Source organism: Geotrypetes seraphini, chromosome 6 (assembly GCF_902459505.1).
Source record: "Geotrypetes seraphini chromosome 6, aGeoSer1.1, whole genome shotgun sequence".
NCBI classification, from domain to species: domain Eukaryota; kingdom Metazoa; phylum Chordata; class Amphibia; order Gymnophiona; family Dermophiidae; genus Geotrypetes; species Geotrypetes seraphini.
In genome coordinates, this window is record NC_047089.1 from 258,555,241 (window position 1) to 258,576,720 (window position 21,480).

The following is a 21,480-nucleotide window of genomic DNA, read 5'->3' on the forward strand; positions in this document are numbered from 1 at the left end:
GCAGCATACATATGTTTTACTCTTTGGGATCTTGCCAGGTTCTTGTGACTTGGGTTGGCCACTGTCTGCCCCAGTTTGGCAACTCTTATGTTCTTACTTTCTAAGGGCATAAATCATTGAATACATTTGATTGGTTTCACACTAATAATCTAACTAACCAAAATGTAATGAATGGGTCATTGTGTTGCCTAGTTATCTTTACCCACACGGGGGCCACTGAATATTGACATTGAAATATCGCAAATTTATATACACAGTGTTGAGGATGTGCAATGTTTAGCATAATTCATACAACTAGGTATGACATGTCCAGTGCTGCCTAGAACTGGAGGGGCTATAGAAATGATCATTAGTACATACGAAAATAAGAGTTGTCATACTGGGAGAGACCAAAGGTCCATCAAGCCCAGTATCCTAATTCTGATCATGACCAATACAGGTCACAAACACCTGGCAAGATCCCAAAAGGGCAAAACAGATTTTATGCTGCTTATCCCAGAAACAAGCAGTGGATTTTCCAACCAACTTAATAATGGTTTTTGGACTTTTCTTTTAGGAAATTATCCAAACCTTTTTTTTAAACCCTGCTAAGCTAACTGCTTTCACTTCTTCCTCTGGCAACAAATTTGAGTTAAGAAATGTGTTTCTCTGGTTTGTTTTGAAATTTTCTACTACCTATTTATTTATTGGAATTTATTTACTGCCTTTTCATGAGGAGTAGGTTTTAATGGAGATTTCGGTAGTAGGAACCCAAGCACAGTACTGGGTAGAGCTTTGGATTCTTGCCCAGAAATAGCTAAGAAGAAAAAAATTAAAAAAATTTAAATTGAATCAGGTTGGGCAGACTGGATGGACCATTCGGGTCTTTATCTGCCGTCATCTACTATGTTACTAGATTCACCCAAAGTGGTTTACAATACATTGAATAGTAATCAGATACTCTTGGGTATTTTCCCTATCTGTCCTGGCAGGCTCACACTCTAACTATGGGACCTGGGGCAGTGGTGAGTTGGGTGGCTTGCTCGGTGTTATAGGGAGCAAGCTGGGATTGAACTCACAACCTCAGGGTGCTAAGGCATTAGCTCTAACCACTAGGCTACTTCCTCCTAGTCTTAGTATTTTCAGAAAGAGTAAACTTATATAGCGCTGAAAGGCATAAGCAGCACTGTACATTTTGACATTTATAGACGGTTCCTGCACAGAAGAGCTTATAATCTAACTTAGACAGACAGACATGACTAATAGGCAGGAAGATGCTGGACTTGGGGAAGGGGCATAGGGATATTCATGCCTCTCCTTTTTCAAATGACTTTTTCTGATTGACCTCCTATGACCCACAATGTGTAGAAAGATGACATGATGGGTCAAAGAGGAGCATTATTAAATATGAAGTGAAGAGCCTTGTGGCAAGACCTCAGGGACAATCCCTTTCCTAAATACTCCCTTTCTGTGTATTCAACGTTTGCAGCATTTCTCATTCAGTTCCTGAATGCAACCTGCCTTAATCTGTCTCTAACAATCTACTGTGTCAAAAAGAAAGATCAAGGCAAGCTACCAGTGTATCTAAATCTCTGTCTACCTGCCACCATCATGGTATCTTTGAACAGATGCCAACGCCATGGCCAGTTTAGAAGCTCAGCTGTAATGGAGGTCATTCTCCTTCAAGCTTGAAATGTTCAACAGATACTGATAGAAATCTTTGCAAAGAATTTAATAAGAAAAGACCAGGTGGAGCAGGGTTTCTACCATGTTGCATATGTTTTAATCTGTAAAAAGAAGAAAAAGTAGGCTTTTCTCTTAGCCCTTGTACGATATAGCTTGCAAAGGCATTGAAAAGAACCAGACTCGGAATCGAACCCTGTGGTACATCACTGGTACCATCCATTTGCTCCAAATGAACCTCATTTGCTGTCACACTCATTACCTTCTCTACCCCCATCTTATTTTCCAGTCACTTTAGGGTCATCATTTTTATTTTGCTTCAAACCTCCCACAGGATCCTGCTGAAATTGGTCCGAAATGGAAGGTGAGGCAACCACTCAACCACGCTTCTTGTCAGCATTGAAACATTTTGGAACTCATTTGGCTGAGCGCTTTCTCATGCCTAAAATCTCATGGATAATATAGCCTACTCATTCTCAGGATATCTCCAGGGTCACTGCTATCTTTGTAGAGGATATTCTTTGATTGTCCAGGATAATGGAATGAATGGCATCCACCGTTTCTGGAACTGCCACTAGAGTTGATAGCCTGCTGTAACCAAGTTCTTGACTGTGGAGTAGGAAAGGAACTTTTCCTCCAAAGAAAACTGACATCATCATGCATTTGTTTGGCCGATTTCCCTTTTAGGAAAAGATATTTTCCTGTGTCTAGACATCTGCCAATCTCATTTGCTGGCTTACATCCCCTCCGCATTTCTGGACTAGCTAACCGACTTTGTAAATACGAGTTTGAAGCAGGGTCCATATCTCAAATCCCTCTCAGCTGATCCCGATTCCCAAGACCTCAGGAGCAGACCTAACCAAGATGGAGAACTTTAGACTAGTGGCAGGGATAGCATGGCCAGCTAAACTGACTGACTTTTTAAACAAGGTAGATGAATTCCATAACTCACAACATGGGTTCCAATCCAAGCATTACTGCTAGGACTGACATCAAAGGCCAAATCTTACTTAAGCAGGGATACATAAGAAGATAAGAATTGCCGCTGCTGAGTCAGACTAGTGGTCCATCGTGCCCAGAAGTCCACTCCCTCAGCGGCACGCAGGTCAAGGACCAGTGCACTGACTGAGTCTAGCCTTACCTGCATACTTTCTGGTTCAGCAGGAACTTGTCTAACTTTGTCTTGAATCCCTGGAGGGTGTTTTCCCCCTATAACAGCCTCCGGAAAAGCGTTCCAGCTTTCTACCACTCTCTGGATTAAGAAGAACTTCCTTACATTTGTACGGAATCTATCCCCTTTCAACTTTAGAGAGTGCCCTCTCGTTCTCTCTACCTTGGAGAGGGTGAACAACCTGTCTTTATCTACTAGGTCTATTCCGTTCTGTATTTTGAATGTTTTTATCATGTCCCCTCTCAGTCTCCTCTTTTCAAGGGAGAAGAGGCCCAGTTTCTCTAATCTCTTGTGTACGGCAACTCTTCCAGCCCCTTAACCATTTTAGCCGCTCTTCTCTTGGCCCTTTCAAGTAGTACCGTGTCCTTCTTTAAGTACGGCGACCAGTGCAGGTACATAAACTGTACTCTCTACAGTTTGACATAGCTTCATTTAATGCAGTGGACCATTCTCTTTTACTTTTTAGAGTAAGCATACATAATATTTCTTTTTAGTACAGTAGTCACCTGAAATTCACGGGGTTTCTGTTTCTGGAACCCCCCTGAATTTCAAAAAACCGCAAATGCAGTTTTTTGCCTGTCAAAAGGCATGGGAGGCAGGAGAGGGCAGCTGGAGCGCCGGTGGGTGAAGAAAATCACTCATGGTCTGCTCCGACCGCCTCTTCCTGTAGTAAAGTCAGGGTACACCAATCAAGAGCTGCTTTGACACGCAGGAAGAGGCGGTCAGAGCAGACCGTGAATGAGCAAGTCTGCAATTTGCGGGGGAACACTGATTGTATATACCACTCATAACCTACTCAAATACTCAAGCATTTTTCCCTATCTTTTCCTGGTGGGCAATGTGGGATTAAGGGACTTGACAAAGGTCACAAGGAGCAATGCGAGATTTGAACCCCCAACCTCAGGGTGCTGAGGCTTTAGCTCTAACCACTGTGCCACACACTCTCTAACCAACAGAACATATGAAGTAAGGAAGGGCAATGACAAATCTCAAGCCTAAAAAGCCCTTTGTGGTGTACTGCAAGGCTCACTGCTGTCTCCATCCATGTTCAAAATATACCTCAAAGCATAAGATAGGAAATTCTTGCTTCCACAAATCCACCTACTCTCCTATGCAGACAATATTTTCCTGTTTATGTCCCCTGAAGGACACCTTTGAGGCCACTGCCATGGACCCTGTTAAATCGGGGAGAAAGGGTGGCATGAAGCCCAAAAAGGGGATTTCCAAGGCCATCTCCCAGTACCAGTCAGACCAGCTTGATGATAGCACAGACCCAGAATAGGGGGACAGGAAAACCCTACCCAGGCACTACCTTGAAACAGAGGTTCCTGAGAATAGGGAGACATGCTATTTCCCTGGTGTCCACCGGGGGAGCTAGAGAGAGACCCAGGTGAGAGCCGGCTCAGCCAGGGTACGGTGTGGCTCCCCACATGAAAAGCCTGCAGATTTCTCTAAGCTTTTAGAGAGGTTAGGGAAAAGGAAGAAGCCTTTCTCCCCTGAAGAGGTTTAGGAAACTGGCACCTCTATGGACTTTGCAGCAACTTCTCCAGAGGAGCAGATGGAATTAGGGGAAGAGCTGATTCCTACAAGGCTGTGTGAAGAGCCAGAAAGAATGGATGTAAGTGTGGTGACAAAGCACTACTGAGAACATTGTTGTATGTGGTTTGCTGATTTTGGGACTCTTTATGGAATATCCATGTTTTGCTGCTGTTTTTCTTTTGGGCTACCTAAACTGGATTGTTTGTGGAAACAGGGTCCAGTTCCCTGTGTTTCAAAACCCCAATTGTTTTGCACTTTGTATAGGGTGGGGCACTAGTTACTGTTCTGAAGAAAAGAACTGTTTTTCTGTATGATTTGAGCACTGCCTTGTGCTGACTGCAGAGCTTTTTGGTTTTGCCTTTCAGACAGGAGCTGAGATTGCCGTGTGAGGGAGAGGTTTGCCACTATCAGGGTGGGCATTTTGGAGCTATTTTTTCTGAGCTACTACTTAAAGCAAACTTTAGGTAATTCTCCTGGCCCCAGCACTGATTCTTTTGTTTAGCTGGAGACTTCTGTGTTTAACTTGGTTTTGAAGTACTTGAACTGCTAAAACTATAAAGACTTACCTGGAGTCTGTATTAGGCAGGCTGGGTGGAAAGAACTTTTGGGGGGGGGGGGGGGGGGAAGAAACTGCTTTAAAAAAAAAAAAAAAAAAAAAAAGCACAGGTTTTCTGTCTGCTGGGAAAATCCTGAAAGCTACCCAGGATTTTACCCAATGTTTGTTTTGCAGCACTGGAGTGCATGAAGGTGCTCTGGCACTTTCTAAACATTAAAATTATTTTGCAACTTGCTGGAAGTGAGCATTTTGGTGGCTTTTGCTTTTATTTTCCCTTAAACCCTGCAGGGCTATCTCCTTACTGAGAAGCACGCCTAGGTTAAGTGTAAGTTGTAGCCACAGGGGCACTGTTGTCCTGTTCCTTGGAACCCTGGTGGCTACAATGGACAAAGGAAAACTTTCTCAAGCTCAACAAACTGAAAACTAAGGTTCTCTGGTTTGAAAACTATAACTCCTCGTCTTATACAGATTTGGTGTTGGCTGCTGGAGAAAAAGTCAAGATCGAGAAAACATCAAAGGTGCTGGGTATAATTTTAGACTCAGACTTAACCTTTTGCTGACCAGATTAATTCCATGGTTAGAAAACTTTTCTACAGACAAAGACAGTTAAGAACAATCAGATCTTCCCTGAGTCAAACTAGCTTCAGGACAGTGGCACAAGCGATCCTATTCCCTTACTTAGACTATTGCAATTCCTTGTAGTGTGGCATTATTGAAAAAGAATGTAGGATCCCTACAGCTTCTCCAGAATATGGCTGTCGGACTAATCTTCCAACAAAACAGAGTGTGACCTCTTCGCTCTTAAGGGAGTTACATTGACTACCCGTAAATAAGAGAATTTAATATAAAATGGCTTGCAGGGTCCACAAAGCCAGTTACAGGGAAAATTCCATAGGACTAATTTCAGACACCTCTCTTACAAGCTCTTTCTTTGACTGGAGATCAACGCAATGCTTTAAACTAGCGTTCCCTTCACCTTAACGTGTATGTTGAAAGACGTTTGTATATGAATTCACTTTCATATTTCAAGGCCCCAAATTTGGAACAGCCTCCCACAACACTTGCGTCAACTGGACACATATTACAATCTTAGGAGAATGCAAAAGCCTCATCTCTTCACATCAAACCCCTAATTCAACATGCTAAGGCATCTCTACTCCTTTAAACCTATAACTCTTTGTTCATGACTGATTAGAAATCTTGTTATAAACCACACTGAATCCTTGTTGAAACTTGCGGTATAGAAGAAAATGTATTTGATATATGTCCTCAACGCTCATTACTCTTTTGCTGTGAAATCTCTGTTGTTTTATGCCATTCTCATGTCAGTTCTACAAAAAAAAGATTCAATATTCAGGCTACAATTACGAACTATAGGTCAGAACAATAAACCTTTGTTGTGATGAAAGTCAATTTGTCCTACATCTTCCAGTGTTAGAGATTTCTTTCAGTTTCTCTGGCTCACCATCTCTGACACTAATATCTTCCCCCATAGCTTCCTCAGTGAAGACCAAAGAAGTAGGAGATCAACTGCTTTTACACCTAAGCAGCAACGAGACCAGCCACAACCACCGAGAGCACACAGATCCGATCCTACCAAGAGTGTGAACTCTTCCCCCCATGCAATCCGCTAAGAAGATCGACTGTCGGCTCTAGGCGGCTTTCCCGCAGAGGAGAGAATCCTGCATTCACCGTGGGCCTCATCTGGGGCAGCCTCCTTGGAGCGGCTGGGGCACGGGCAGTGTGTCTGGGAGGGAATGCATGGATGGGAGAACATCGCAGGGGAGGAGACATAGGCATCCTGGGAATGTCTGCCAAGTCTCTTCCCTGAAGAAGCCCTTTCTGGAAACGTCAAACGCTCCTCCTAAACTTACTTGCTCCACTTCATCACTGACGCTGAAACCGTGGATTGAAGACAAAGTTTTATTTTATTTTTCTTTCCAGCTTATGATTTATCTTTAATCTTATCTATTGTTTTGCCTTTTGTCTTTGTTTTGTTCTATTTCTATCATTTAAATTTTTCCAGAATTCTACTGTTCAACGGCTCCCCCTTCTGCTTCTATTCCTTTCTCTCCTCTCTTCTACCTTCCAAAGTATTTAGATCAATGCTGTCTTGTTAAAATGTTTATTTTATTTTTATTTTTCCTCTAACTCTACTTTTCACTTCTCTATTACCCTCCAGGTACTTTAGTTAGATTGTGAGCCTTCGGGACAGTAAGGGAATTTTTCAAGTACCTTTCTTATTTCTAATCTTAATGTATATTTTCTGTAAACCGCATAGAACCTAACGGATGTAGCGGTATATAAGAAATAAATTACATTACATTACATTACAAAGCAAAGAATTCATTTCATCTCTGCACTTTGGCCTTGTCTTCCCTGAGTGCCCCTTTACCCCCAGTCAGCGGTCTACCCGATTCTTTTCCTGGCTTCTTGCTTCTAATATAACTAAAAAGGTTTCTACTATGTTTTTTTGCCTCTAACACAATCTTCTTTTCAAGATATTTCTTTACCTTCCTTCCTTATTATTTTCTGTTGGATCCTTCTACCACTTTCTGAAGGATTATTTTTTAGTTTTTAGCTGGAATAGCATCCTACACCTCACGTGTTAACCATGCCGGCTGTTTGGTCTTCTTTCCTCCTTTTTTAATAAATGGAATATAGCTAGTTTGGGCTTCCAGGATGGTATTTTTGAATAGCATCGATGCCTGATCTAAATTTTTGACCTTTGAAGCTGCTCCACTAATTTTCTATTTTTTTTTACCATTCTCCTTATGTTATCATAGTCTCCTTTTTCTAAAGTTAAATGCTATTGTATTGGATTTCCTGAGTGAACTTTAAGGATTTTATCAAATCTGATCATGTTGTAATCACTGTTATCAAGTGACCCCAGCATCAAATCATGCACTCCACTAAGGACTATGTCTAGAATTGCTTCCTCTTGTATCAGTTCCTGAACCAGCTACTCCATAAAGCAGTCCTTAAGAACATAAGAATTGCCATACTGGGACAGACTGAAGGACCATCAAGCCCGGTATCCTGTTTCAAACAGTGGCCAACCCAGGTCTCAAGGGGCAAATTCTATAAATGGTGTCCTGATTGTAGGTGGCAGTAGGTGACCTACTGCTGTCTATCCAGCCAATCAGAATGCACGTTAAAAAAAAATAATCAGAGGTAGGTGCCTACACTATAGGCATCTGTTGCAGATGTGCTGGGACATTTAAGCTCATGCTAGACTGGGTATGGTTTCACCTGAAAGTGGCTTTGGGTGAGCTTAAATAGCCCTAGGGCTGTCGTAGATGCCTGAAATGTAGTCCAGCAAAATGTTGGCCTATATTTCAAATAGACGTGGTTGCTGAGCTGATCGCGGCAAGGAAATCTTCCTGCTGTGATCAGCTGAGCGGCCGTGGCAGGGAGTCCCCTGCGAACTCCCCTCCCCCCTCCCAAAGCATCTAGGCATCCCTCCTGCCTCTGAACCTCCACCCTCTCCCAATCGAGGTCCACTCCCTCCTGCCCCCCCCAGAACACCAGGTACCTCCCATACACCCCTCCAAGGCTGCAGGCTCCCATCCTGCCCCCCTAACTTTACCCTAACTTTGAAAGTCCAGCCAGAGGGAGTTTCACACCCTCTGGCCGTCAGGCCCCCCCACTCCAAAACCGTGCATTCAGGGATGCACCGGGGAGGGGCCTAAGGCTCTGATTGGCCCCCTCCCCATAGGAGGGAAAACATATCTGCTTCTATAATTGTACCTTTTGATAAAATGCAGATACATAGTATAAATACCTTTTCCTGTTAAAAATGGCAAAATCAATAGTCGGAGAGAGATTTTTTTTTTACATATTTCCCTCCTAGGAAGGTTGCCTTAGCACATTTGTCCAGGCCAAAAGTCATCTTGATGTCATTTTGAAAAGCTTTTTATTAAATGAAGTTGTTCTGCCAAATATTGATTACTAGAATTGTAGAACTTCCAAGTTCCACTGTATGTTAGTTTCTATGTGGAAGGAACTAGACCCCCTCCTCCTATAGAAATGCATTGGGCCATTTATTTTGAGGGGGGGGAGGTTATATTTCTGGATGGTCCATTTTCAAGCTTGATCATCGTTACACTGATTTTTCCTCCATGTCAAGTTTCATCCCAGTCCTTTAAATTTCCGGAGATATGTTGCCTCCAGACAGACATTATCGACCTCTTTTGTCTTCCACTTTTTAATTGAAATGGATATATTTGAGCAGTAAATACATAAAGTGTATTTAGTTTCCAGAAGACACTTACTTATTTATTTGTAGCACATTTTCTATAGCACAGGATCCAGAGTCCTAAGCAGTTTACCAAAATCAGTATAAAATTAATTACTAAGATAAAAATCTAACTAAACAGAATATACATATAACAAATTAAAACGAAATTCAATCAAAAGCTTGGCTAAAAAGAAAAGTTTTGAGGTAGTTTACAAACTGTAAATGATGTTCGAGCTTCCTGAAATCCTCCGGGAATGCGTTTGATAATCTAATGTCGTCTAGACTAATCAGTTTGAGAGGGAACATTTAATAATATTTTATCTGTAGATCTAAGTGGACGAGGTGGACTATATATTCTACCATCTATTAAATTTCAAAATGTACAGCGCTATATAAGTGATAAATAGTAGAAGGAAGAAGAGAGGCAAAGGGGGGGGGGGTGGAGAGGGAGGGAGGGCATCTCCTGAAGACTGCTTTGTATATCAATGTTATCTTAAACTGTTATCTTCCACCTAACTTGGAACCAGTGAAGACTTTTCAGCCCTGGTGAAATGTGTTCTTGACATATCTAACAAAATACAGGCTGCAGCGTTCTGGGCCATCTGCAATGGTTTCATGAAATAAGTTGGTGCAAAGAGAAAGGGGTTGGATTTGATATTCTGCCTGGACAAGGCTCACCACACAATTGTTTCCCATGTACTCACCTTTATAGGACCCCCCCAGGGATCCCTGAAGAAGACTTTTTGTCGAAACGCGGACCATGTTGGGTCCTGTATCCCTAGCAGACTAGGTCCTTTAAGGCTCTTATGTGGATGGAATAATTTTATGTGGATGATTTCAGTGTACCTTTGGAACTTTGACACTTTCAAAAAAGTCAATTTAGGAACATTGTCACTCCACAGAGTTTTTTTTGTTTTCTCCATATAATTAGGTATGCAAGCATTTTCCCTATCTATCCTGGCAGACTCACAGTCTACTTAATGTATACCCAAGAATAAAGAGTAACAATAATCAGAGAGGTGTAATCAGAGTCTGCATAAAGATCCTGAAATTTTCATAAGACAGTAGATCCTTTATTCACTGTATTGGAATGGAATACTCTTTGATTCCAAGGAGAAGTATTTATACGATTACAAATGCTTCTTGTCCATAGGACATTATTGAGATGATTTGGGGAAATCCACTACTTATTCCTAGGAGAAGCAGCATATAATCTGTTTTGTCACTTGGGATCTAGCTAGGTACTTGGGACCTGGGTTGGTCGCTGTTGGAAACAGGATACTAGGCTTGATGGACCTTCGGTCTGTCCCAGTATGGCAGTTCTTATATTCTTATGTGAGCCAATTATAGGACAATCAAGCTATTGTGACATCACCGATGAGGTTGGCTCTTAGGCACTGGTGGAATGAGGCATTATGACATCACAATCTCAGCTCTGGATTGTTGCTACTCTTTGGGTTTCTGTCAGGTACTTGGGACCTGGGTTGGTCGCTGTTGGAAACAGGATCTTGGGCTTGATGGACCTTCGATCTGTCCCAGTATGGCAGTTCTTAAGTTTTTATATGTAAAGTCTGTTCTAAAGTAAAGCATAAGTTTTTTAACTAGCACCATCTGTCCAGACAGAGAGGAAGGTTACTTGTTCCTATGTTGGCTGCAGCTAAGGCTGAATGCTTTCAACTAGGAATGAGCTCTCATTTTAAGAGCTGATTGGGGCAGTTCCCACTTCATTTTGGTAGAACCTGCTTGTATTGAATCATGAAGAAGTTTCATGGGAAAAAAAAACCCTCCCAAAATTTTCCTTTTTCAGGAAGGCATTCACGTAACAGGTTACTCTTTTGCTTTCTCTTAAATCATTGTGGGTTAAATTGTGAATATCTGCTAATGTAATATGATTATTAAAAGTTTCAACAGGAATTGGACCTGGTTCCTTAGATTCTCAACCTACTGCATAGCATTGGAAGGGCCTGCGTCCATCCAGCATTCACCCCACCACCGCCACAGTAGTCACCCATCTCGTATGTGTAAATCAATGGCAGAGCCAGAAAGCAATATTTGGGTAGGACAACATGTAATTTATTCATTTGTATTTATATACTGCTTAGAGCCTAAGGGGCTCGTAATCAGAAGAAAAATGTATCTAAAAACCCGACCAAGACCTAAAAGACAGGTCGTCCAAGTGGTGATAATCGAAACAGGTTTTTAGATGTGTCCGGGGACTTTTTAGGCCTCTGAATCCTGCTGAGCGCTCAGAGCTGAAAGGGGTGTTTTTGAAGAAGTGGTTAGGGTGGGATGTGGGCCGTCCTTGACTTAGTCGTACTGCACAGATAATTGAAAGTTTGACGAGACTGCCTACGTGGAACTTATACACAATGTTCCCTCTAAGCTGAGCGCATGAGCAATCGCCCACTATTTTCAGTGGCGTCGCTCATACGTTTTCTCGTGTCGCTCAATCGAGGGCGGGCGGAGGTGAGAGGAAGCGGTGGCGGCGGTCTGCCCTGCTCGCCTTAGTGTATTTTAAGTTGAAAGATGCAGCGGCGGCTCCTCTCAAGATCCCCGACTGCATCGGACTTCCGACGCAGGTGGGGATTCGTGAGAGGAGCCGCTGCCATGTCTTCAGTGGCATACCAGGGGGGGGGGGGCGGTCCGCCCCGGGTGCAGCTTTAGGGGGGGGTTGCACAGCCGGCCAGGTCCGGATCTGGCCGGCTGTGCACCCCCCCTAAGGCTGCCGTCGGAGAGGAAGTTCGGGCCAGCCAATCGCTGCCTGGCTGGGCGGAACTTCCTCTCCGACGGCAGAATTGACATCATGGGAATGCTGGTCGGCCCAACGGTGGGAAGCAGAGAGAGCTTGGGGCAGCCGCGGCGGTGGCTTTGGGGCCTATTTCCCCCGATGGTGGCAGCAGTGGCTTTGTGGAGGGTAGGGAGAAAGAAAGAAAGGGGGCAGGCAGGGAGACAGAAGGGAAACAGAAAGAAAGGGCAGGGAGAGAGGAAGAAAAAGTTAGGGAAGGCAATGAAGTCTGGAGGAGAGGAAGCATATAGGCTGAAAGAAGGGAAGAAAGATTGGATGCACAGTCAGAAGATGAAAGTGCAACCAGAGACTCATGAAATCACCAGACAAGGTAGGAAAAATTATTTTATTTTAAATTTAGTGAACAAAATGTGTCTGAATTTATAACTGCTGTCTATATTTTGCACTATGGCCCCATTTTACTAAACCGCAATAGTGTTTTTTAGCGCAGGGAGCCTATGAGCGTCGAGAGCAGCGCTGGGCATTTAGCACAGTTCCCTGCGCTAAAAACTGCTATTGTGGTTTAATAAAAAGGATGGGGGGTATATTTGTCTATTTATGTATGGTTGTTACTGAGGTGACAATGCATAGAGTCATCTGCCTTGACCTCTTTGAAAAAAACCCAGAATAGGAATGATAATTAACATTTTCTCAGCGTATAGTGTGCTTTGTGTTTTTTTATTTTATTGTTGGTAGATCATTTTGACTTGGTCATTTTAAAGTAGCTCGCAAGCCCAAAAATTTTGGGCACCCCTGAGCTAGAGCATTGAAGCTGTGTATTTCTATTTTATCCCCCCTTTTACAAAACTGTGGAGCGTTTTTTAGCGCCAGCCGTGGTGGTAGCAGCTCTGATGCTCAGAATTCTATGAGTGTCAGAGCTGTTACCACCGTGGCTAAAATCCACACTACAGTTTTGTAAAAGGGGGAGGGGTTTGTTTGTGATGACATATTCCATACTAGGCGAAGGTGTTTTCTGTGTTCTGTGTGTTCGAAAGACATGGTTTTCTGTTAGGATTGACGGTGTAGGATTGATCTGTGCTGGTCTGGCTTGTTTAGTTTTACAATGGGTGTATTGATGTACTGCTCACTGCAATATGTAAGATGCTGCCTTTTCCTAGGTACTCATGTGTGACGTGTGGCTTGTTACTAAAAATCATGTTTTTTGTACAGATGGGTATGGGGTGCCAAAAAATGATGGGTCCCGGGTGTTACATATGCTAGGTACGCCACTGTATGTAAAGATACCAGAAAGCTGGCGAAGCAAAAACTTTAAGTAAATTGTTATTCTTCTAAGTTTTGAGTATTTAACCCTCTCACAATCTCACGGGCACTCGTCCTCCGCGCCTGCTCATAAATTTGTGGAGTATGTAACTTGTCGCTCATGCATATTTTTTTTTGCACACACCTCATCAATCCTTAGAGGGAACATTGGTTGTGACTTAGGTGATCTAAAAACAGGTCTAAGTGACCAGATAACCACTGCAGACACAAAGTACAGATCAATGACCCACCGCCATACAAATCGGAATAGAAATGTACATACCTGCCTCCAGCTCAGTGAAAACGGGAGGTTCTTCTTTCCTAGAACGTGGAAGGCAAGGAAACAAACAAAGAAGGTGACTGGTTGGTGCTCAGTCTCCTTTATTAGCGAATAACACTGCCTCAGGAGTCTGATTGTGTGAACTGAGGAGATGGATATTGGGGATTAACAAACGTATGATACTTTTTCTTTTAGTCTTTAAAAATACTCCTAGTTCGCCTGTCGACAACAGAATAACGATATAATTAGTTGAGGTAAATCAACGGATCAAGTGCCTGCCTTGTAACCAACATCCAGTGGCAGAAGGAAATACAACATTCTCCTATGAAAATGAAACTTTAGAAAATCAGTCAAAGCCACCAGAATTGGCTTCTCAGGCACATTCAGTTGTCACGCATGATCTAGGCATATATGAGAATCGAGCATGGCCACAATGCCAATGTCGGCAGGTCCTCCAAAAGGAAGGCCCCAAAATATAGTAAAGATGAAGAAGCCAGTGGCACTGGACAAGAAGCTTTCCACAAGGAGCCAGAGGGTTAAAAGGTCAAGAGTGTTTATTTCAGCCCATATTTAAGGCTGATTAGGGGGAGGAGAAATGGAGGCTGCACTTTCCGCCTTCATTGAGCCAATCTCCAAACATCCACAAAACCACTTCATCCCTGCCCTCAACAGATTCTGTAGAGCACAGTTGACATTTCCCCAGAAAACTTACCATACAAAAAATATTTGTTATTCATATAGGGCTCCTTTTATCAAGCCGCACTATCAGGGTTAACACACGTGACTTTTCATCATGCGCTAACCCTTGCGCTGGCCAAAAACTGCCACCTGCTCAAGAGGAGGCGGCTAGCGGTATAGCACGGCTTAGAAAAAGGAGCCCGTAGTCTTATCTATGTAAAATAATAAAGGCATATTGTGAAAGAACTATACAAAACTTCACATCATTCCAACATAGAAACATGATGGCAGATAAAGGCCAAATGGCCCATCCAGTCTACCCTTTCTGCTCTCCCACGTGCCTGTCCCATGCTATCTTGAATTCAGATACAGTCTTCATTTTCACCAACTCCATTGGGAGGCTATTCTATGCATCTACCACCCATTTTGTAAAGGAGTATTTTCTTACATTATTCTTGAGCCTATCACCTCTTAGCTTCATCCCATGCCCTCTCCTTACAGAGTTTTCCTTCATTTGAAAAAGATTTACCTCCTGTACATTAATTCCTGTCTCTCCTCCAGAGTATACATATTAAGGTCTCTAAGACTGTCCCCATACAATTTATGACAAAGATTACTAACTAATTTCATAGCAGCCCTCTGGACCGACTCCATCCTCTTAATATCTTCTTGAAGGTAGGGGCTCCAAAATTGTACATAATGTTCCAAATAGGGCCTCACCAGAGACTTAAACAGCATTATCACCTCCCTTTTCCTACTGGCCATTCCTCTCCTTATGAACTCAAGCATCCTCTTGGCTTTGACTATCACCTTTTCAACTTGGTTTTCTACCTTGAGATCATCAGACACCATCTCCCCCCAAGTCCCGTCGTTCTTCAACACACAGAAGTACTTCACCTCCTATACTATAATAATAATAATAATAATAACTTTATTTTTATATACCGCCATACCACAAACAGTTCTAAGCGGTTTACAAGGGAAGAGACTGTATACAGACAGCGATATTAGAGAGAACTTTCGAAATTACATTGGCATGCTAAGTTTAGTCAGGTTCTCCTGGATTTTTGCAGCCCAAGTGTATGACCCTGCATTTTGTAGCATTAAATATTAGTTGCCAATTGCCTGACCTTTCTTCAAGCTTAGCCAGATCCTGCCTCATGTTATCCACACCCTCCAGGGTGTCTACCCTATTACAAAGCTTGGTATCGTCCACAAAAAGACAAACTTTGTCAGACAGTCTTTCTGCAATATCAGTCACAAAGTTGTTAAGAGCCGGCCCAAGGACAGGTCCCTGGGGCAGTCCACTAACAACATCCTTTTCCTCTGAGCAAACTACTCTTTGTCTCCTTCCACTTAACCAGCTTTTAATCCAGTTTGTCACTGTAGGGCCCATACTGAACGCACTCATTTTATTTATCAATCAGCTATATCAAAAGCTTTGCTAATCTTCGGTCAGCTGCTAATCTTCGGTGAGCCTGCTGCTGCCGGCCCGCCCCGGAAGCTGCCTCTCTGCAAGTCCTGCCTACGTGGGAACAGGAAGTCACTGTAGAGAGGAGGATTCTGGGGCAGGCCAGTGGCAGCCCCAGATTAAATTACAGTAGACTGGCCCGGGAAGGAGGAAGGTGGGGGAGTCAGGAGCTAGAGAACTTGTGAGAGGAAGCAGCATCGGAGGTCAGACGAGGGAGGGGATGGGCTGGAGAAAAGAGCATGGCATCCACTATGCAGGCAAACTAGGAAAATCCCTTCTCTTCAAAATCACAGGTCTTTGGAACGACCTCACCACCCCGCTGCGGAACCTGAGCTCCCTTCAGTTATTCCGCAAACAACTGAAAACCTGGCTTTTCAGCAAATTGTAGCTCTATCCTTCCCCCCTTTCTCTCCCCCCTTCTACACATAAGTTCATGTAATCCTTTTTCTTCTTCTCTACCCACTATTTTAAGTTCTTGTAAACCGTGTTGAGCTCCATACTCATGGAGATGATGCGGTATATAAACTTAAGGTTTAGATTAGATTAGATTAGATGGTGTGGGGAATGGGAGGGAAGAGACAGAAACGGCTGGAGACAAGGTCGGAAGGAGAGGGGACCCACGGAGGTGGGGTGGGAGGATGGAAAGAGAGAAAGAGATAAAGCACCTGTGGGGGAGGAGGACTGGATGAAGGGGGAGGGGGAGAGAGAGAGAGAAGCACTAAAAGGGTACAGAGGAAGGGAAAGGAGACCGAGGACTTGGTGTTGTGGGTGGGGTGTGGGTTTGGGTATGGTGTAAAGCAGTGGTTCCCAACCCTGTCCTGGAGGACCACCAGGCCAGTCGGGTTTTCAGGATAGCCCTAACGAATATGCATATAATGGAGGTGCCAGGCATGCAAACCTGCTCCATGCATATTCATTAGGGCTAGCCTGAAAACCCGACTGGCCTGGTGGTCCTCCACTGCTCTAAAGAAAGCTGGAACAATTTTCCCAGTCGCACCGGATCGGCTAAAGCCTGATTGAAGTTTGGCTCTGGAGTTGCAGGATGAGATGAAGCTTAGTTCTGTCTTCTGTGGACTTTTTTTTACCCCAACATGGGGTAAGATGTTTAGGGCTGGTCAGAGGGGAAGTTGGACATACAGAGGAGAGGGGCTCGGATCTAGTGCACGCCACGTAACACATTTGATTTTTCTGTTGCCATTTTTTGTTAGTTCAATTCAAATAAACCACAAGAACTATGAAAACAAAACAGAAAGAAAGCAATTGTAAGCGAAGCATCCCAAGGCATTCGCCTAGCCTGCTTTGCTTTTTCATGTCTGAAATGCCCCATACTGGGCCCTTTTCCTCTTTGATTAAAATGGTTACTTCAATAAGGGCAAGAATCCAAGTGGATAGGGGGGTTTGGGAGGAGATTGTTACTCTCGGTTTCGCAGCTTTGCTGTTTACTTCTGTTTCCCTCATATGACTAATGAACTGGAATTATTTGATTTCTTGGGGAAGAAACTGTCTTGAGTATCATTAGGAGGAACAGAAACAACGGCCGACTGTGTTTGGGCAGAGCTGATGTCACATTTGGCAAAGCACCAGCTTTAGTCCCTGCCTGGTCCGCCTCCACGCCTCACGGGGGGGGGGGGGACTCTGCCACTATTTGCAAAGCTTAAATAGTACACCAGGACAGCAGGAGACCTTTCTTCAAATAGGTTGAGCTATTCCAGTGCCAGTTAACTCCTTTTCAGAGCAGAACTGAATCTGAGAGCCACAAGAGACTGGCCGGTTGCTCATGGATTTCAAGTCGCATTATTGACATTTTGCAGTATCTGTAAAATAGATCCAAGTCGTATGGAGATGTATTTTTGATTGCTAAAAACGAACCAGAAAACAAAACAAACAGAACTTTTTGGTTTCATTTTATTAAAATCCCCTCCCTTAATTTTCAGATCTGTCAAATGGATTTTCTCATTTGGGAATCTCCTTTTGAATTCCCCAACTCTTTTCTCTGCGATTCCAACTCCTCTACAAATGTGCCTGCATCTCTTTCAAATTTTTATATGGCATTTTTATTCCCCTCGTTCCCTTATTATGGAACGCTTACGGATTTTCCTTTGCAAGAGGCAATCAACAATTCAAACTCTCCCTTCCTTCTAGAAAAGGAATTAAAGTTAAGATCTTCAGTCAATCTCTGGCTTTTAAACTTTCTCAACTATGAAATGAACTCCCCTTAATTCTGAGGAACCCTAGTTCTTTTCAATCTTTCCGCAAACTTCTAAAAACTTTTCTTTTTGCCAAACATTTTTGAAAACTAATCTCTTTGAAACTTTTGCTATTACTTTCCTTAGTTTTTATCTAATTGTTGATGACCCGGCATATAAAGTTAAGCTTTAGTTTAGTTTAGATAAAATCATTTCCTGTCTTTCCAGTTTCCTCCCACTTCAAATGCTATAACAGATACATTTCCTCACTCCACTTCTTCACTTTGTGTGTGTGTTTTAATCTTCCATACTCTTAGAGCTGTATTACATGAATTCATTCTTTTGGGGAACTGAGCAAGTTACTCCTACACCTGGTGCCATGAGCCTTTCCTCAAACCACCTGGAGATATCCATTTATTTTATGCATTCTTCTCAGCCAGGGACACAACTACCACTGAGAGAACCTAGCAAAATGCCCAGGGCCACCCAATGGTAGGGGCAGCCTGCAGCTGAGCCCTCTCTTCTGCATGCCAGGAAGTTTTATCAGAGCGGTGGAGTGTGGCAGAGGGAGGGGGAAGGGGAGGTGCCACACAAGGGGAGACATGCTGGTGGTCCCATCTCTGTATTCCTGCCCAGAGCCCTCTGAGGCTCAACAACTATGCCACTTATCACAGCCATCACACTCAGCTAAGGACCATGTCTCTGTTACATCCTGAGCAGTACATCCAGCTGCTAGTAATGCCAGTGACCAGCAGTGGCGTACCAAGGGGAGGGCGTTCCACCCCGGGTGCACGGCTTCAGGGGGGTGCACGGCCGGCCAGGTCCGGGTCCTCCTGCCCTTCCTTTCCTCCCGCCGACAAGAAGTCTTTCCGAAGTCAATTCTGACGTCGGAGAGGACATCGTTCCGGGCCAGCCAGGCAGTGATTGGCTGGCCCGGAACGTCCTCTCCGACGTCAGAATTGACGTTGGAAAGACTTCTTGTCAGCGGGGGGAGGTAAGATTGCAGCGGCGTGGACTGGGGGAAAGGAAGGGGAGAGGCGCTTTTTTTTTTTCCGCGGCAGGGAGGGCAGGATGTAGGCAGGCAAGCTGGCTGGCTTTAGCGCAGTAGGGAGGGATGGAGATAGGTAGGCAGACAGGCAGCCTGGCTTTGGGGGTGGACAAAATCTGGAAGGCAGTGGGGTGACATAAGGAGGCACTGAGGGCACTAAGGACACGGGAAAGAGGCACTGGGGGCACCATGGACACAGGAAGGAGGCACTGGGGGCACCATGGACATGGGAAGGTGGCACTGGGGACACTAAGGACATGGGAAGGAAGGAGGGAGGGAATAGAAAGGGACAATTGTTGGGCCTGAGTAAAGAAAGAAATGAAAGAAAGGATACACAGTCAATAGATGAAAAAAAATAAATGGTCATGTTACCTCTGACTTACTTTCTCTGCAGCAGAGTCAGCAGCCGCGCTGAGTTGCAGGAAGGTCCCGCGATGACTCGTCTGCCGGCTCTTCTCCGGAAGAAGTAAGTTACGTTGGAGGGGGTAGACCCGGCAGACGCAGTCATTGCGAGACTGCCACAACTCCCTGCATCAGCTGGAGCAGAGCCAGCAGACGAGTCATCATGGGACCTTCCAGCATGCGGCTGCTGAGTCCGCTCCAGAGCAAATACGTCAGAATGGGGTGGACTGGCAGCCGGCAGCTACAGTCATCGTGGGACCTTGCTGCATGAAGGGAGAGAAAGGAGCAGGATTGCTGGAATGGAAGAGTGGTGGAGGGAAAGAAAGGAGGCAGGGTGGTATGGAAGGGTGGTGCTGATAGAATTGATGTACAGAGAAAGGGAGAGACATAAGGGGGAAGGATATTGGAGGGAAAGAAAGGGAGCAGATGCTGACTGAAGAGGGGTGGATGGCGAGAGAAAGGGAAGACATTGGATGGTAATGGGGAGCCTATGCTGGATGGAAGTGCAGATGGGAAAGATAAAGGAGCAAATGCAGGAAGGAAATGGGAGAAGAGAAAGAGGGGAGCAGACGCTGGATGGAAGTGGACAGAGAGGAGAAGGTACTAGATGAAAGGGTTGGAGAAAGAGGGTACATGATGGAAGGAGGGGATAAATAAAAGGAGGGCACATGATGGGGAGAAAAGGATTGAGTTAGGGAAACACTGGAGGGGTGAGGGAAAGAGGTGGCAAGCTTTAGGTAGACAGTAAAAAAGGACATTGATGAGAGGGTAGTAACGTAATCTAGACCAGTGTTCTTCAACCACGGTCCACAGAAATTTCCTGCAGGTCCACAGGGCCAGCACATGCATCAGGCCCAAAACAGTGTTCTTCAACCGCTGGTCCACGGTGCGATCGATGCGGCGTTATCTTTGAGCCAGCTCCCTCTTCAGTGCACAAAGCCACGGGCAGTGGCTCCTACAGGCATCCTGCGCCTGAATTGGAAGCCTTTGCTCTGACGTTGCAACATTAGAGGGAAGGCTTCCAGATGAGGCACGGGATGTTCAAGGTGCAATTAGTACTATTATGGGGGCGGGGTCTGAGGTGGAGATTGGGTAGAAATGGGCGGGGCCAGGCCCACGACTTAGCCCAGTGTTCTTCAACCGCCGATCCACGGACCGATGCCGATCCACAGAATAATTATTTTATTTCTGCCGGTCCATAGGTGTAAAAAGGTTGAAAAACACTGATCTAGACAGATGCAGAAAATAAATTGAAAAGAAAAATGAGGGAAAAAAGGGAAAGGGATTTCAGAGGAAAGGTGTGGGAGAGGGAAGTAGAGGAGAGAGATGCCAGACCAATGGGGGTGAAAGGAGAGATGGAAGGGGGAGGCATACAGTTTCTGGAAGGGGCATAGAAGGAGAGAAGATGCCATATAGGGGAAGAGAGACGGCAGACAGTGGATGGAAGGAAGAGAGTTACAAGAAGATGAGGAATGCAGAAACCACAGAAGACAATTTTCTATTTATTTACTGCTTTAGGAGACGTGTGTCACTGTTTCTGTGGTGCACTGTATGCAGAGTCCAGCTTCTTACTGGTTCAATTTAACCTTTGTCTATGTATTTCTATTTTATCCCCCCTTTTACAAAACTGTGGAGCGTTTTTTAGCGCCAGCCGTGGTGGTAGCAGCTCTGATGCTCAGAATTCTATGAGCGTCAGAGCTGTTACCACCGTGGCTAAAATCCACACTACAGTTTTGTAAAAGAGGGAGGGGTTAGTTTGTGATGACATATTCCATACTAGGCGAAGGTGTTTTCTGTGTGTTCAAAAGACATGGTTTTCTGTTAGGATTGACGGTGTAGGATTGATCTGTACTAGTCTGGCTTGTTTAGTTTTACAATGGGTGTATTGATGTTGTATTGCTCACTGCAGTATGTAAGATGCTGCCTTTTCCTAGGTACTCATGTGTGACATGTGGCTTGTTACTAAAAATCATGTTTTTTGTACAGATGGGGGGGTGTCAAAAAATGATGGGCCCCGGGTGCCACATATGCTAGGTACGCCACTGGTGACCAGTCTTCTCTTTCTCCCTTCCTCCCTTAGCTTTGCACATTTCTAGCTGTAGCTGACCAGAATCAGCACCCAGCCCGTAGCCACTGAGCCCAACAACTTTATAAGGCCTTGAGGATGGTCGATGTGTCCCGTTTTCATGATATTCCTAATGA

At 44.3% G+C, this 21,480-nt stretch overlaps 1 protein-coding gene across 1 annotated transcript in view; it reads left to right on the top strand.

Annotated features, from left to right (window-relative positions):
- The first annotated feature begins 4,205 nt into the window (after positions 1-4,205).
- IL1RAPL1 (interleukin 1 receptor accessory protein like 1) overlaps positions 4,206-21,480 on the top strand; it is a 625,154-nt gene continuing 607,879 nt past the window's right edge. Inside the window, exon 1 of the mRNA XM_033950060.1 lies at positions 4,206-4,451. Within this exon, the coding sequence (XP_033805951.1) occupies positions 4,359-4,451 (93 nt within the window). The 5' untranslated portion in view covers positions 4,206-4,358. The remainder of the gene's footprint in view (positions 4,452-21,480) is intronic.